Consider the following 17,389-nt stretch of genomic DNA (forward strand, 5'->3'; position numbering starts at 1 on the left):
TGCGTGGGTGTGTGTGCGTGAGCAGATGTGTGCACGTATGCATGCTAACTCATGCAAGACACACAGGGGAGGGTCAGGGACACAGAGGCCTATGCTTTGCAGGCTGCACTCCTAGAGGCTGAACAGTGTTTGTCCATTTTCACAGAGAATGGAACTTAAGGAAATAGGTTTTTTTTTCCTAATATATTTATTTGTTCATGAGAGAAACCCAGAGAGAGGCAGAGACATAGAGGGAGAAGCAGGGTCCCTGCAGGGAGCTTGATGCAGGACTGGATCCCAGGACTCTGGGATCACACCTTGGGCCAAAGGCAGACACTCAACCACTGAGCCACCCAGGTGCCCCAAGGAAATACCTTTTATTCTACCTTTAGTGGCCCATTGCTGTCATGGGGCTTCTGCTTCTGAGGTTGATCACTGTGACCGTCACCTATCATATCCCATAATGGTGAAGAGCTTGGCTCCTGGGTCAGACATGCCTGCAGGCGACTCTCCCACTTCCTAGCCATATGATCTTGGGTGGGTCTTTTCACCCGTGTAGGCCCCGCTCTTCTTACTCTAAAAACACTGGGCATTAACTCCACTATAGGAGGTGGTATGGATCCTATGAATTGGTGTATGCCCAACCCTGAATGCCTTCTATCACTGCTACCTGTTGAAACCAGTTCATTTTTTTGTTAAAAGGGACTTTGGTTAGATTTGGGCAAGAGGTTCCTTACTTTGACACTAAGTAGGGTGACTGATTGCTGGGACAATTTGTGTCTGTTGTCATAGAGACAGACACTCCTTCTACTCTCAAAGGTACCCGGTTTGGACTCTACGTCATATGGCCTGCCTAGTGATTAGACACTAAAAATGAAAGTGAAGTGGGGCTTCTTCCTTCTGGGGAGACACTAGTGGAAAATAAGCCAACTGACTCCATCCCGGTGTGTGCAGGCTCTAAACTGGTTACTGGAGCTGGAGCTGTGACTCTGAGGGACACAGAGCCCCTGTCCTCCCCCATGGGGCATCCAGAGACCCCCACCTCACAAACGGCATGAAGGATCCTCTAGCTCCCTCATATCCCCAAGCCCGAGCTGAACCAGGGCCCACCTGCCTCACATTTGTCTTCTTTTCTGGAGGTGGAGGCCTGGAAAACCCACGTGTGGCAGGATGAGAAGCGGAGACCCCAGAGGAGAAAGATTCAACTTAAAGTCTTGGTTAAGTAAGTGAGAATGGCCAGAGCTGACACACCTGAGCAGCAGCCCTTCCTTCCAGGCAGCCTGCCCTTCTAGGCCTTGACGGGCAGGGAACAAAGCGAAATGATGATCTTTACGGAGTTTGGCTGGCAGAGGTCCAGACGCCAAGGGGGACCACCTGCCACCATCAGCCCAACCTTGCCTGTCCTCTATTTCCCTGGGGCTGAGTAGTGGGTCGGGCAGGGGAGGGAAAGAGAAGGGCCACAGGTCAGCATCAGTGGCTGGTAAGATATGTGCATTCCTTTCCCTTGTCCTGCCACACTTTGAACTCTGTCCCTCTCCCATTCTCCTGGGCTCCCCCTACTCCCTGTGTTCCTCTGGAGGGTGGAGTCAGCACAGTGTGTGTCTGTCTGTCCACACAGAGCTGTGCTTTTTGCCTCCATGCTGATGCGCAAGACCATGGCATCCCGAGTCAGAGTCACAATCCTCTTTGCGACAGAGACGGGAAAGTCAGAAACGCTAGCCCGGGACCTAGGGGCCTTGTTCAGCTGCGCCTTCCACCCCAAGGTAGTGAACTCAGCTGGATGTGGGCCTTTCTCTCTGCCTGTGCACAGACAAGTTGGCAAAAGTTAAAGTGGTTGCTCTGCCCCTGAATGTCCCAGAGCCTTGGATGTTCTGAAGTACATTGTAAATCTGGGATAGAAGGATAGATTTGGGTCCAGGGATTCCCAGATTTACATAGTAAATACATTTTCCAGGGTGTTGCATGGGAACACAGTTTGAGAAACACTTTCCTAATCCGAGTCTCTCTCTCTCTCTCTCTCTCTCTCTCTCTCTCTATATATATATATATATATATATATATATATATATATATATATATATATATTGTGTGGAAAATACGTCCACACACTCCGAATTCAGAGTAGCAGTGGAAGTGTTTTCATTTGGGACTTAGCAGGATTTTGAAGGCAAGCCCTCCAGGGCTTGTGGAAGTGTTGGTGTTGGGGCTTGAGTGGGGTAGGAGGATGAGGAGCGAGGTATTCATATAGGTTTATTTGACTGGGATTCACAGAACCCTCACCCCTGTACCACACTGGTGCTGGGCGTGGGCAGGGTGGGGGGAAACAGGTGATAAGGGGTCTCCTGGGTTGGGGAGGAAGCACAGGGCATCTGGAGATGGCATAGAGGGCCTCGGCCTGGGAACGCAGGGCTGATGTCCACCCCCGGGGCCTTGCAGGTTCTCTGCATGGACGAGTACAAGCTGAGCCACCTGGAGGAGGAGCAGCTACTGTTGGTGGTGACCAGCACGTTTGGGAACGGAGACTCCCCTGGCAATGGAGAGGTGGGTGGCCTGGGGCCCAGTGGTCTGGGTGCAGGGTTGTGGGGGATGCCAGGCCCCAAGGGAGCCAAGGAAAGGATCTGGGGATTTAGCATGTCCTAAGGAGGACATTTGGAAATGAGTGCTCAGATCACTCTGGGCTGCCAGCGTTTACCTGCCTTCTTTGTAATTCTCACCATATGTACGTGATGCCTTTCCAATGGCATATTTTATATTTTCAAGTAAATTGACTCACCTTTTTAAACTCAAAAATTTATGTCTAAAGGAAACTTTATATCACTCACAAAGGGAAAGCTGACAAAATAAATCTTATGAGAGCCAAAGTTCTTGAATTTGAGCTAACTACTATTGTCTGGCCATAGTGGGCTTTGTTTTTTAAAATGAGTAATAGGCAAGTATTAGAGGTCTTTGGGCTCCAAGAGCCCCAAGCTGAGGATCTCCCTAGTTTTCATAAAGATGATAAAAATAGTAGAAACAGGAATAAATTAAAAAATTACAGAAAAGAGAATACTTTTTTTTTAAAGATTTTTAATTTATTTATTCATGAGAGACAGAGAGAGAGAGAGAGAGAGAGGCAGAAACACAGGCAGAGGGAGGAGCAGGCTCCATGCAGGGAGCCCGACGTGGGACTCGATCCCGGGTCTCCAGGATCACGCCCTGGGCCAAAGGCAAGCGCCAAACCGCTGAGCCACCCAGGCTGCCCGAGAATACTTTCTTTTTTTTTTTTTTTTTTTAAAAAAGATTTTATTTATTTATTAATGAGAGACAGAGAGCGCGAGCGCGAGAGCATGCGTGTGCAGCAGAGATACAAGCAGAGGGAAAAGCAGGCTCCATGCAGGGAGCCCGATGTGGGACTCGATCCTGGGTCTCCAGAATCACTTCCTGGGCTGAAGGCAGCGCCAAACCACTGAGCCACCCAGGCTGCCCCCGAGAATACTTTCTTACCATGTGATTTGACATTCTTTCTGTTGGGTCACATTCCACATTCCATTCCTCAGAAATCAGGGTTATCTTAGGGAGTGCGGGATCAATTATCATTCTTAGCAGGTTCCAAACAGGAAGAGGGGCTCATGCCCCATCAGGAGATCCTCTAAAGATGCCCTGCCGCAAGGCAGCCCTGCCCTCTGCCAGAGCTGGATGGGGCTGGGCTGTTCTGAGTCCCCCACCAAGGGACAGGCCTGCATGAGTTGCTAAGGCTGAACTTCTCCCTCAGCCCCAGGAAACTGTCCCTACACAGAAACTGACTTCCATTTGTGGGTCTTGAACCTTCTTCTGCCAGATGTGGCCAGTTTTTAAATGGGCTACCAGAAGAAGAAGAGTAAAGCAGTGCTTTTCTTAATCTTTTCCTAAGAACTCCGTGGTTCTCTCTCTTTCTAGAAACTAAAAAAATCTCTCTTCATGCTGAAAGAGCTTACCAACAAGTTCAGGTAAGGCTTCTCCCCACTCCCACTTGTCCAAGCCTTGCCTGATGGACCTAAGGGTTCCGGGGAGGGTACTGGTTGTGTATAAGGGTGGGGGGTCTTATCCAAGATGTCCAGGCACAGAGAGATCCTGTCGTCAGAGTGTACTAAGAGTCAGGCCAGGGAAACCAAGTCCCTCTCACAGATCTGCAGACCAACTCATGGGAGTTGGCGATAAGGTTTGGGAGCTGGAGAGGACCAGAAGATGGCGTGCACTGGCCGGTGCTGTGCCCAGCTGGAGTGGAAGTGTCTGAGGCTGGCTCATGGGTGGGTGGTGCTACATAGTGCTTGCATGGGTGGGCTCACTCCTGTCTCTGTGTATGTGTGTCCTCCTCGGGCAGGTATGCCGTGTTTGGCCTCGGCTCCAGCATGTACCCTCAGTTCTGTGCCTTTGCTCATGACATCGACCAGAAGCTATCGCATCTGGGGGCCTCTCAGCTCGCCCCAATAGGGGAAGGGGATGAGCTCAGTGGACAGGAGGAAGCCTTCCGCTGCTGGGCCGTGCAAACCTTCAAGGTCAGTTTGTAGCTGGAGCTGCCTCACCACAGGGACAAGGATGCCACAGCCCATTCATGCCCAGGACATCTGTGCATCCTGGGTGGCACGACCCCTGCAGGGTCCTGTAGGCATCAGCCTGAAGGCTCAGATCACCGCTGTTCTCCCTCAGCCCCCCAGAACCCTACTTTAGACATGTGTCCCTGGATGGGAGAAGAGCCCTGAGATGCCTCCCACCCTCAGGGAGCTTTTTCAGTTTAAGATATTCGCCCTCTAATTGTCCAGGTCACCTCTTGATGACTTTGCCCTGTTTCAGCCTCCCAACCACAGAGAGCCTGGGGACAGGGACCATGCAGTGGGGTCCTTTGGATCCATGTCAGAATCTCAGTAGACTTTTGCTTCCTATGGCCTGACACCCCTAATTTAACTGTCATTGGAGTTCCCCAGGTGGCTCAGTTAAGTGCCCGGCTCTTGATTTCAGCTCAGGTCATGATCTCAGGGTCATGGGATTGAGCCTCTTGTCAGGCTCTGTGCTCAGCAGGGAGTCTGCTTGGGATTCTCTCTCTCCCTCTCCCTCTGCCCCTCCCTGTACTCATTCTTCTCAAATAAATCAATAAAATCTTAAAATAATAATAATAATAATAATAATAATAATAGGGATCCCTGAGTGGCGCAGCGGTTTGGCGCCTGCCTTTGGCCCAGGGCGCGATCCTGGAGACCCGGGATCGAATCCCACGTCGGGCTCCCGGTGCATGGAGCCTGCTTCTCCCTCTGCCTGTGTCTCTGCCTCTCTCTCTCTCTCTCACTCTCTGTGTGACTATCATAAATAAAATAAAAAAAATTTAAAAAAAATAATAATAATAAAAGCCTCCTCATGTAAGCAGACCATTTCAGCCAGCAGTGGTACTTAGAACACCAGCTTGAGTCAAGGCAGACCTGGTTCCCAGGCCCACACCACCTCCACATGACTCCACACCTGGAGAATGGGAGTAATCAAATCTCAGAGCTCAGGCATGCGGGTAAAATGAGATACTGTATTAATATCCATACTAATAGCAGTAACAACTGTGTGCTAAGTCCAGCCACTTCTTTGAGTCCTTGCAGCAGCTCTATCAGATCCATGTGCTCAGTAATTTTACAGGAAGCACTTTACTGATTTGTAAGGACCTACAAAATGGTGGCCGATGATGACATCGACCTTGTTAACCACAATGACAGTGGTTAACACCGGCCTGCTCCATCCTCTTCCAGGCAGCCTGTGAGACGTTTGATGTGCGAGGCAAACACTGCATTCAGATCCCCAGGCTCTACACTTCCAATGTGACCTGGGACCCACACCAATACAGGCTCGTGCAGGACTCGCAGCCTCTGGACCTCAACAAAGGTACCTGCTTTGCCGCACCACACGAGACTGGTTGCCCTTCCTGCTGGGGTGGAGGTCTCTGACCCTGGGGTCTATGGTCCAGGAGACCACTAGGACCCTCTGAACAGAGACAGCTGGCTTAGGGCTGCTAGGCCTCTCTCTATCTCGTATCCAAGAGCCTGCTGGCATGCAAGACTGGAGAGCTTGCTTCATCTCTGAGGGAGGCTGTTTCAGGAGGAAGCCCTGGGAGGGTGGTGGAGAGACAAAGGGAACCAGCACCAACTGAGAGCCTCCTATGTGCCAGGCACTGTGCTGGGCTCCTCGCCTGCCCACTCTCAGTGAGCCCTGACACTCATCTTGCAAGAAGGGCACAAAGACCAGGGCCCCCAGCTGGCTCAGTTGGTAGGAGCAGCTCTGGGTCATGAGTTCAAGCCCCAGACTGGGTACAGGGATTACTTTAAAAAAAAAAAAAAAAAAAAAAGAAGGAGAAGGAGAAGGAGAATATAAAGAAACTGAAGCTCACAGAAGTGAAGCAAGTTCCTAGCATATGGCTGAGCTGGGATTTGAGCCCCAGCTGTCCAGCTCTGACAGCAGCCAAGAATTGTAAACTATCGCAAAGAACATCATGCAGAGGCAACCCTAGGCTGCCGTTGGTAAACTCTCCTTCTGGACACTGTGATTCCTCTTTTCTTGTACCATGAGTACAGCAGTATTGTGGTTTTCCTGCATGGTTAGCCTAGGCCCGACTTCAGCTAAGCTCTCCTGCGGATGCCAGGCCATGGGAATGGCTCAGAAATGCCCATATTTGGGCACCTAGTGTATTTCCTCCGCACCTAGCAGCGTCACAAACACCCCTGTCAGTCCAAGGGTCTTTATTTGTGATTCAGAAACACAGCAGGGAAAAAGAAAACCCCACTACTGTCACAGAGGGACACCCCCAGGGTAGTGTCCAGGTAAAACTGACTCAGACACATGGAAGCTACCCCCACCAGCACTTAAGAGCCACTTTTTCACTTCATCATCTCTGTCTCCCACAGCCCTCAGCAGAATGCATGCCAAGAACGTGTTCACCCTGAGGCTCAAATCACAACGGAATCTACAGAGTCCAAAATCCAGGTAGGGGAGACTACCGGGCTGCTTGGGTGATGTTCTGCCGGTTTAATTTAAGACAAAACAAAACAAAAAAAGACCAGAGCCAGTCAGTGTTTGAAAGGAGAGAGGTGTACACAGCATTAGCGATGATGCCATCTGTAGGACCAGCTTGGCTGGTAACCCCTGTGACCTCCAGTGCCTTTAAGTTTGGTCTCCATTAACCATACACTGGTTTTCCAGCTTGAGAACTAGGCACCTGCTTTACCACCTGCCCTTTGTCACTAAACCCTTTCACCAAAGGTGGAGAGCAAGAGAAACTCAAACCATTTGGCTCTTAAGAACTTTTAGGAAAAATTTTGGCAGGTAAGGACATTTCCCCACCAGGAGAAATGGGTGTTATGCATTCCTTGTGGGTTTTGTTCATTTGTGCTGTCCCCCTGCCCCAATCATTAGGAAAACCAGCTTTGGGGATGCCTGAGTGGCTCAGTGGTTGGGCGTCTGCCTTCAGCTCGGGGCATGATCCGGAGGCCTGGGATTGAGTCCCACTTCGGGCTCCCTGCATGGAGCCTGCTTCTCCCTCTGCCTATGTCTCTGCCTCTCTCTCTGTGTGTCTCTCATGAATAAATAAATAAAATCTTAAAAGAAAGAAAGAAAGAAAGAAAGAAAGAAAGAAAGAAAGAAAGAAAGAAAGAAGGAAGGAAGGAAGGAAGGAAGGAAGGAAGGAAGGAAGGAAGGAAGGAAGGAAGAAAGAAAGAAAGAAAGAAAGAAAGAAAGAAAGAAAGAAAGAAAGAAAGAAAGAAAGAAAGAGAAAATCGGCTTTGTTCTAATGAGAGCCAGATTTGTGCTGGGGACAAGGAAGGGTTTGTCCTAATGGCCACTGATCTCCCAGGGGGGATGCTCTCTTTAGATGGAGGGTGTAGTCAAGCCTGGCTGGGCTCGGGAGTGCTGCACCGGGAGGCTGCGGCCCACCCTTTTTCCACAGAGAAGCCCCAGGCCTGGTTGGCCACAGGCCCTCTTGAGCACCCCAGCTTCAGTGGGGGCTGGTCACCTGACCTGTGTTCACGGAACTAAGCAGGAAGATGAAAGAGGGCACATTTCCTGGGGAAGCCAGCCCGCCCCTCAGGGAGCTCTGGAGGAAATCCTGGTGGCGTCACCAGAGGCTTCTTTTTCCCTTCTCCAGCCGCACCACTCTCCTGGTCGAGCTCTCCTGTGAGGACAGCCAGGAGCTGAGCTACCTGCCAGGAGAACATCTCGGAGTTTTCCCAGGCAACCAGCTGGCCCTGGTGCAAGGCATCTTGGAGCGAGTAGTAGACAGCCCTGCACCCCACCAGCCTGTGCACCTGGAGACCCTCAGCGAGAGGGGTGAGACCTTAGCACGGTGGCCCCAGCATCCGCCCTGCCTCCTTAGCAGCCTCCCAACCCCGCTGTTTGGGCTGGTCCCATGCCTGCACCGTGGGCGCCTAACCCTGTCCTTCCTGCTGAGTGGGTGGACCACCCAAGCCCAGGCTAATACAGCTTTGCGAACAGAAGGGATGCTCCTCTAGGGCTCTCTGCCCAGCCCAACAGGCTGGGGAGTCTCTTTCCTTTCATCCTTTTGCTCACCTGGCCACTTTTTTGTTAATTGATAGATTCATTTATTTTTCCATTGAAATTTTAACTAGTCAGTTGCATCTATGTACAAGGCACGCCCTGGGCTACAAAAATGAATGAGACTCAGTTTCTGCACTTAGAAAGCTCACTACCTAGTACAGGAGGCAGATAGGCAAGAGTATTTGTCACCATCATCATCATCAACAGTAGCAGCTAGTATTTCCTGCGTAATTATTAGATGCCAGCATTTTACATGTCTTGTCTCTTCAGTCCTCGCAATAGACGTGTTGATGGTTTGCCTGATGACATGATGGAGAAATGTGGGAACGGTGTAATAATATTGGGCTTTGAAGGTTCAAGTCCCTGATCCATTACTTCCTAGCTGCATTACCATTGGCATATGAGTCAACCTCTCAAGGCTTTATTTCTTTGTCCACACCGTGACCCCCTGCATACTGCCTCTTGGGACTCCTTGGGACTTGACGCTTTGGGCTGCTTTGCTGCTTGCCCAGTACCTATTGGCATAGCCCCAGTGTACTGCAGTCATGGGCTTTTTTCTAAATGAATTACTGGCCTGGGGGGCGGGGGGAATACATCAGTCTTTTGTGAATTTAGTCACTGTGAGTCTGTAGTTCACCTGTAGGTGTTTTGCTCTAGTTCAGGTCTGAACTAGAGAGGGACCGAACTCTGGTGCGTAATTTTTAGGATCATGTCAACTTGGGGGCCTTTCAGAGGGCTGTTGATCAGCCTTCCCTAGCAACCGTACCTCTGAGCACTGCTTTCTTGCACATGAATTGGGTAGAGGAGCACTTTTGCTATTCCTGGAGACAGAAATTCAGTGTCTTCTCTCCCCTGCAGCTGAAAGGCAGAGGGTATCTTCCCCAGAGGCTTATCCCCCTGCAGGAAAGACTTGTTTTGCTGTTTCACCATCTCCTGACTCCTTCTTTCCCTGTCCAGGAAGCTACTGGGTCAGAGACAAGCGGCTGCCTCCGTGCTCACTCAGCCAGGCCCTCACCTACTTCCTGGACATCACCACTCCCCCGACCCAGCTGCTGCTCCGAAAGCTGGCACAGCTGGCCACAGAAGAGGCCGAGAGGCAGAGGTTGGAGATCCTGTGCCAGGTAAAAGTTGGGCTGGTGGAGCCCCAGAGTCAGGGGGCACCAGAACCCAGAGCTGGTCTTTAACCTCCAAGGGGGAATCCGACTCAGCTTCCCAAAGTGAAACTTGTCAAAAGCTGGTGGGAAGTCAGTATCCTCTCCCATTCTATATCCAGGACACAGTTGTGTTAAGTGAACTGAAATTTTCTGAGTGTCTGCGGGATGCCACCAATGTGCACTTCATTAAAAATTAGCTAGAAAAGGAGAGCCATGTAGGCTCTGCCCAGCCTTACCAGGAAATGCAGTGCATGTAGCTTCTGCCCTCACGGACCTTCCCATCTAGACGGGCAGTGAAGAGAGACTTGTAGAAATAGACATTTGTCATTATGCAGGTGCTAAGAAGCATAGGGTGCTCTGAGGGCAGAGGATAGGGGATGGGCTAACATAGCCTGGGAGGTCCAGAACCTTGTCTCCTTGGACTTGTCTCCTGCCCCAGATGAACTTTCCTTGCCCTGCACGGTGTCTTGTCTTTGTATATTCCCCAAGCCTGGAATAACCTTGGAACTTAGGAAGTGTTGGAGGATGGAAGGTGAGGATGGGTGGAAAAGTGGCCCTTAAGAAGGCATCGGGGTCCCACATAGGACATAGAGACAGACGGGTAATAGAGTTAATAAGTTAATGAGAGGATGCATGAACTCACCTGCAAATTTCTAGGCCTATGCCTCTGCAAAAGGCACTGGATGGTATTATTACCATCATCTTCACGAATTAACTTGATTCTAGCCACCTCCACTGCCGTTATCCTGTGGCCACACTGTACTAACTCAGCACACATTTTCTTATTTCATTCTCACAACGTCCCCATGAGGGAGACGACACTATCCTCATGTGACAAAGGTTAACTGATTGGGACAAGATCCCACAGCCATAAAGGCACCCAGTCAGGATTTGAACCCAGGTCTGTAGGATTCCAAAGCCCTGTCCAAAATTAGATTATAATAAAGGTGTGACTCTTGCCCACCGGTGGCTGACGGTGGAGTTCTAAGCACACGAATTAGGTAAATACTACTCATTGGCCTGAGTTCTTCCAGGACGGACACCATTTTCTCTCCAGCTTGGTCGTGTCAGCACCCTGGACAGTGCCTGGCACTTGGCAGTGTTTGTTGAGGAAGTGAATGAGCGAATGAATGAATGCTGGATTGTGACAGCCTCCTGCCTCCGTGTGGGGCACATGCCACGAGTTGCTCACACTGCCTTTGGCTTTCAGCCCTCAGAATACAACAAGTGGAAGTTAACCAACAGTCCCACCTTCCTGGAGGTGCTGGAGGAGTTCCCATCCCTGCGGGTGTCTGCTGGCTTCCTGCTCTCCCAGCTCCCTATTCTGAAACCGCGGTACTACTCCATCAGCTCCTCCAGGGACTGCACACCCATGGAGGTCCACCTCACGGTGGCTGTGCTCGTGTACCCCACCCGAGGTAAGGCTGGGCAGAGGCTTTGGAGCAGTCCAATCCTGCTACTTCCTGGGCAGCTGCTCAACATCTCTGAGCTATGATTTCCTCATCAGTTAAAAACCTACCTCCCAGAGGGTTAATAGCAGTAGCAGGCATGTTATAGTAATCATAGAGATATTACTATGTAATAATAGAGAGATTACTATGAGCCAGGCGCCAAGCAGACCCTCTGTAGATGTATTATCCGTAACCACACGAGATGGGTACTGTTTGCATTTTACAGGTGAGGAAACTGAGACATAAAGAGGATAAGCCCCAGGGGCAGCCTGAGTGGCTCAGTGGCTTAGCGCCGCCTTCAGCCCAGGGCCTGATCCTGGGGACCCGGGATTGAGTCCCACGTCGGGCTCCCTGCATGGAGCCTGCTTCTCCCTCTGCCTGTGTCTCTGCCTCTCTCTCCCTCTCTGTGTGTCTCTCATGAATAAATAAATAAAATCTTAAAAAAAAAAGAGGGTAAACCCCAGAGTCACACTGTTAGCAAGTAGAGAAATGGAATTCACACCCACACAGTCTGATTGCTGGACCACCCTGCTTCACTCTGCTGTCCTGCTACTGCCGGGATGATTTAATGAGATCAAATGGAGAAAGCACCCAATACTTGGTGGGAGCCCAGTGGGTCTTAGTATTCCTTATAGTCTACGCTGGGTATGGAGGTGATTATGCCTTGCTTGCTCACTCACTCACTCAGCAGTGGTTTATTTCATACCTCTCTACGCTTGTCATGATGTTGGGTGTGGAAACGTGGTACATGTAGCTTCTGCCCTCATGGAGCTTCTCGTCTAGATGGGGCAGTGAAGAGAGACTTGTAGAAATAGACAATTGTCATTATGCAGGTGCTAAAGCATAGGATGCTCTGAGGGCAGAGGTTAGGGGATGGGCTAACATAGCCTGGATGGTCCAAAACCCTTCTCCTTGCACTTGTCTCCCGTCCGAATGGACTGTCCCCTTGCCCTGCCCTCTGTAATGCAGCGTTGTCCATGTTGGCAAAGTTGGGTGAAAAGCACAATCACACAGTTTCTAAACCCTGGGCAGAGACTTTGTCTGCTCTGCTGGAGGACATCTTCCCAGGCCAACTCTCAGTCCTCAGACAGGACTGGGGTGGGTACATCTTATGAGAGCCAGATCCCATTCTGAGGGAAAAAGGGACTTCTCAGGTTGGTTGGGATAGCTTTAAATGCCAGGCCTTTGGAAAGGGAATGTAACCCAGAGGAAGCTGGGGTTTCCACAGGCCCAGGAGGAGCCACTAGGGAGAGAGGTGTCAGAGCAGACCAGGATGCTCAAGAGGCTGGCTACCACTCAGGGTTCATACCAGCAAGGGCTTTACCTCATGAAGACACTGTGGGGCAGTGACTATGGCCACCCTGCAGGGCCACTCTTTGCTACAGCCACCAGAGCTGAGTGGTGGGCTGGGAGGGTCCCTGGAGCAACTCTTGGAAGGAACGTTGGAGTAGGAGTCAGGGAAGCTAAGCTGTGATCTGATTTGACTACTGCCTGAGTGGCCTGGTGCGAATCACTTTGCTTCTCTGAGATTTTCTGCAATGGCAAGAGAAGAGGCTGGCACACTTCTTAAGGTGCCTTTCAGCTTTCCCCAACTCTGGCTGCATAGAGGGAGAACCACAAAACCAGGAGAAGAATTGCCCCCTCACTAAAACCCACAGAGTGCCTGAATGGGCACTTGCAGGAGGCTCACTGGCATGGGAGGAGCCTCTGGGACAATTCATTCCCCCAAGGGTTGGGAGGGTGGGGGATGATGTTGGTCAAGTCTGTGTTGTCCTTGCAGATGGCCAAGGTCCTTTGCACCATGGTGTCTGTAGCACATGGCTCAGCAACCTGAAGCCCCAAGACCCAGTACCCTGCTTTGTACGAAGGTAAGCACCCTCTCCACTCCAGCCATTGTAGGACCACTGGCCCTGGGAGCAGTGGTTTGAAAAGGAGAGATCTAGGCCCTTAAGAAGGCATCGGGGTCCCACGGGGCCTCTCCATTCTATCCCCTGGCAATAGAGCATGGCAAGGTCTCCAGTAGGGACAGAGAGGACAGCGGTGGGGGCCCAGAGTACAATGAGGTTCAGCCTTTTTTCAAAAGGAGCCCAGGACAAGGTGAGGGTGTGCCTGGACAGGGGAAATGAAACAGCCTACAGGACTTGGGAAGTCAAATTTGAGCTCATTGTCTTCTCCACCCCCACCACGCTACCACTGCCCCTTCCCCCTGCACCTTCGGCTCCCCAGTCCCCGTCTAACTGTGCATCCATCCCAGGGTGTCTGAGAACTGAGCCTCTCCATCTGTCCCCCTCAGTGCCGGCAACTTCAAGCTCCCCGAGGATCCCTCCCGTCCTTGCATCCTCATTGGACCTGGCACAGGCATCGCCCCCTTCCGCAGTTTCTGGCAGCAGCGGCTCCATGACATCAAGCACAAAGGTACAGTTAGGGGCTTCCCTAAAGGCGGGGAGGGAGCACCAGGTGGCCTGGCATCTCCCTGGGAGTAGAACTACAGCGACTGGAGAGTTGTGCCTCCGCCCGCTCTCCCATTTGCCTCAGCCTGTATGGACCAGTGATCAGAACACTCTGGGCCTGGGTTTCCACATTTGTAAAGTGGGGACAATACTAGGTAGGACACTTGGGGGTATCTGGCTGGACAGGTCTGGAGCAGTGGCCCGCCCTCTGGTGGCCTCCCTGGTAACTGCAGCCTGCTGGGTCTTGCAGGGCTCCGGGGCAGCCGCATGACCCTGGTGTTTGGGTGCCGCCGCCCAGATGAGGACCACCTGTATCGGGAGGAGATGTTGGAGATGGCCCAGAGTGGGGTGCTGCATGAGGTGCACACAGCCTATTCTCGCCTGCCTGGCCAGCCCAAGGTAAGTATGGCAGCTGCCCGAGCAGCAGGTGGAGCTTTAAAAGCACAGATTGGGGGCACCTGGGTGGCTCAGTGGTTGAGCGTCTGCCTTCGGCTCAGGTCTTGATCCCAGGGTCCTGGGATCCAGTCCCACCTCGGGCTCCCTGCAGGGAGCCTGCTTCTCCCTCTGCCTATGTCTCTGCCTCTCTCTGTGTCTCTGATGAATAAATAAATAAAATATTTGGGGAAAAAAAAGAGCACAGACTGGTGCACTCCGGCTCCCCAAAAGCCCTTGTTCTCTGAGCCTTCATCTTAGCTCTAAAACAGAGGCAGTTACACAACCATCAGAGCAGTGCTGTGAGGCTATTGTGTTTGCTCTGCCAGGAGAAGAGACGAGCCCTGAGCCATTCAGGAATAAACAGGGTCACGTGGTGGGCTAGTCCCAGTGCCCAGCTTTGCTACGAGTTAGGGGCTGGGATGCACACCTGGGATGCACACCTGCCTGGGAAGAGGTGGCCCAGGCTGGCTTCATGCTTAAACACCATGCCCCGCTCATGGTCCCTGCTGCCCTCGGGAGCACTTAGCTCCGTGAAACACGAGGAGTCAGAACAGACCGTTACCTCAGCCCTTGAGAATTTGTTCTCTCCAGACTCCTCCCAGACCCAGTGTTTTGTGTCCAGTGCTGGGGTCACTGGGTGTCTTGTGTGGAACAAGAGCAGAGGCTCCTAGACTTCTGTGTGACTGGGGAGCCCAGCGCACTGTGCCCTGCTCTGAGTTACAGTGGAGCTTCCATGAACAGTCTGCACTAAGAGGCTCCCTTTCTGGGATGCACACAGGTGGGCCTCAGAGCTCTGGGCGGGGGAGTGGCTTGATTGATGCCTCTCTCAAGCATGGTAAAATTCAAAGTAAATGCAGGAGCTTCACTGAATGGTCAGCTTCTTGAGGCCAGGGTGGTGGCCAACGTTCATCTCTAGCTGGGCTGGGCAGGATGCCGGCGCACTCCTCATCCTGAGCCTGATCCCTGGGCAAGGTTCTGGCTGGGACGGCACTCACCCTGCAGCCCATCGTGCCCCCCACAGCCCCCTCCTGGCCATCAGGCCTGACTGCAAGCTTCACCCCAGCAGCGGGGACCTGGACCCACCATTTCCTCTGCTTTCAGGTCTATGTTCAAGACATCCTGCGGCAGCAGCTGGCCAGCCAGGTGCTCCGCATGCTCCATGAGGAGCAGGGCCACCTTTATGTCTGTGGGGATGTGCGTATGGCCCGGGATGTGGCCCATACCCTGAAGCACCTGGTGGCTGCCAAGCTGAGCCTGAGTGAAGAGCAAGTTGAGGACTATTTTTTCCAGCTTAAGGTATGGCAGCTGGTGTTTGGGCTGCAGCTCAAGGACACAGACAGGGGAGTCAGGACTGGGAGAGTCAGATCTAGGGGAATCAGGCTCATTCTAGTCCTGAAACTCAAAGGAATCCTAGAGGTGACTGGATGTCTGAGCTAGATGGGCTGTTAGAAGGCCTGCCCGTCCCATCCTGGTCTGCTTGCTCAATTAAACAAAGGCAACACGTTGCTTTATGACAAGACTCCTCAGAGCCTCTACCGTGCTACCGTGCATCGTGACTCCTCAAGATTGGGAGAAAGTATGCAGCATTTTCCAAATGTATTTATCTCAGAGCCTATGTTTCCTGGAGCATCTTGTGGGACAGGCATGAGGCAGGCTTGGCAAGCTGTTCAGGTGGTTCACCTCAGCTCAGGTGCTGATGGGAGTTAGTCTAGTGGGATTCAAGTACACTCTAAGCGTGACAGTTGTGAAGGCAGATGGTATGTGGGTATACGTGTGATAAGGAAGCTGGGGGAGCCCCAGGGGCTCATCCTAGCCTGGACCCAATGAACAAGAAGTGGCTGGACCAGCAGAGCTGACACCCTGATTCTGTTTTCCCTTAAAGAGCCAGAAGCGCTATCATGAAGATATCTTTGGTGCTGTGTTTCCCTATGAGGTGAAAAAAGATGGTGCAGCAAAACAGCCCAGCGATCCCAGAGTTCCAGCAGCCCACGGAAGAAGTTAAAGTTGCTGCCATAGAATTGAATGATGAAACCAACTCTCGATTATCCGAGGGCACAGGGCCTGGGGAGATGGAAGGAAATTGCATCCCCGAGCCTCATATCTATCTCCCCAGCTGCTTCCCCACCACACCCGATACTTGACCTGGACTGTATAGCACCCCAGACTGAGTGGAACCTCTTGTCTCCCTTGAGCCCACCCTTTCCAGGTAATGGAGAGTTGGGCCTTCCAGGTCTCTTGAAGACTAAATCTGCAGTGCCAGGCCCAGCTGATGGGTGAGAAGGATGGCACTTTCATCTGATTGCACCACTTTGAGTGACCAGCAGGAGACGATGTCGTCCTGCCCTGTATTTATTTGCCCTGTGTACAGTTATTTATAACTCTGTATTTAAAACAAAACAAAACAAAACAAAAACCCAGTCTTCTCTTAAGGGCCACTTGGGCCCTCCCTGTATGACTCCTTGATGGAGATATTTATATGAAATGCATTTTATTTTAACCACATTGTATGTGTGTGTGGGTGTTTTGTAGGGAAAGCAGCTCCTTTCGACAGAGTTAGGGATTGGTGGATGGCACCACCTGGACCCAAACCCCCCCAAGAGGGACATACTAGCTTGGCCAGGCTGCTTCTCAGAAATGGCCACCAGGTATGGGGCAGCATGTGGAACTTTGTGCATATCCGCAGGCCCGAAAGCGGGGTGAGGAAGCCAGGCTTGCCCGCCAGGCCTGCACTGTGCCTCACCCGGGGGACACCCTACTTCGGGGGGGTACTAGAGGTGCAGTCCTGCCTGTGATGCCGACTCCCCAGTGAAGGCCTTGACCACAATCCCATCGTAGAAAGTCACAGTGTTTGGCTCTGGGGCTGCCTGTTTCATGAGTTGGGCCAATACTAATTGGGCACCTGGGTGACAAAGTGGGTGAGATCGGACCACGTGTCAAAGACTTGACAGTGAGTGAAGGACACATATGTTCCCTGGGGAAGGCTTATGGGGCCAAGCCATGTTTCCTTCTCTTAGAATAAGGAAGGAGCTCAGCCAGGGGCTAAGTGAGCAGTCTGGGAAAATCAGGCTCCACAGCTTGGGTTGGGCCTCTGTTTCGTCGGCTCCCTGGCCCACTTCTCCCCTCCCCCTACTCAGAGGTGGGAGGCGAGGGGAGAGAGAGGCAGGCCAGAGTCCCAGCAATACATCTGAACCGTATGGTCAAGAACACGGTCACCCAGACCCGGGCTTTTCCCCTCCAAGATGCACACAGACCGCCTGGGATCTCGTTACAAAGGCAGACTGATTCTGGAAACCCAGTGGCAGCGCCTGGGATCCGGCCCTTCTGACAGGCTTCAGGTGCTGCTGGTCCAAGGCCAATGCCCTGAGCCCCCGGCCTGGTTCCT

The 17,389-nt window shown here is 52.0% G+C and overlaps 1 protein-coding gene across 2 annotated transcripts in view; it reads left to right on the top strand.

Moving 5' to 3' along the window:
• The window catches only part of NOS2 (nitric oxide synthase 2), a 38,646-nt gene extending 22,137 nt beyond the window's left edge, over positions 1-16,509 (top strand). For both annotated transcript variants that reach the window (XM_072779370.1, XM_072779371.1), the window contains 15 exons: positions 1,119-1,201; positions 1,598-1,742; positions 2,416-2,520; positions 3,895-3,944; positions 4,319-4,493; positions 5,724-5,856; positions 6,873-6,951; positions 8,108-8,289; positions 9,475-9,638; positions 10,882-11,089; positions 12,903-12,990; positions 13,416-13,537; positions 13,823-13,971; positions 15,109-15,303; positions 15,890-16,509. In XM_072779370.1, the coding sequence (XP_072635471.1) occupies positions 1,119-1,201; positions 1,598-1,742; positions 2,416-2,520; positions 3,895-3,944; positions 4,319-4,493; positions 5,724-5,856; positions 6,873-6,951; positions 8,108-8,289; positions 9,475-9,638; positions 10,882-11,089; positions 12,903-12,990; positions 13,416-13,537; positions 13,823-13,971; positions 15,109-15,303; positions 15,890-16,009 (1,998 nt within the window). In that variant the 3' untranslated portion in view covers positions 16,010-16,509. The remainder of the gene's footprint in view (positions 1-1,118; positions 1,202-1,597; positions 1,743-2,415; positions 2,521-3,894; positions 3,945-4,318; positions 4,494-5,723; positions 5,857-6,872; positions 6,952-8,107; positions 8,290-9,474; positions 9,639-10,881; positions 11,090-12,902; positions 12,991-13,415; positions 13,538-13,822; positions 13,972-15,108; positions 15,304-15,889) is intronic.
• The last annotated feature ends 880 nt before the right edge of the window (positions 16,510-17,389 follow it).

This window comes from Canis lupus, chromosome 16 (assembly GCF_048164855.1).
Source record: "Canis lupus baileyi chromosome 16, mCanLup2.hap1, whole genome shotgun sequence".
Taxonomy (NCBI): Eukaryota; Metazoa; Chordata; class Mammalia; order Carnivora; family Canidae; genus Canis; species Canis lupus.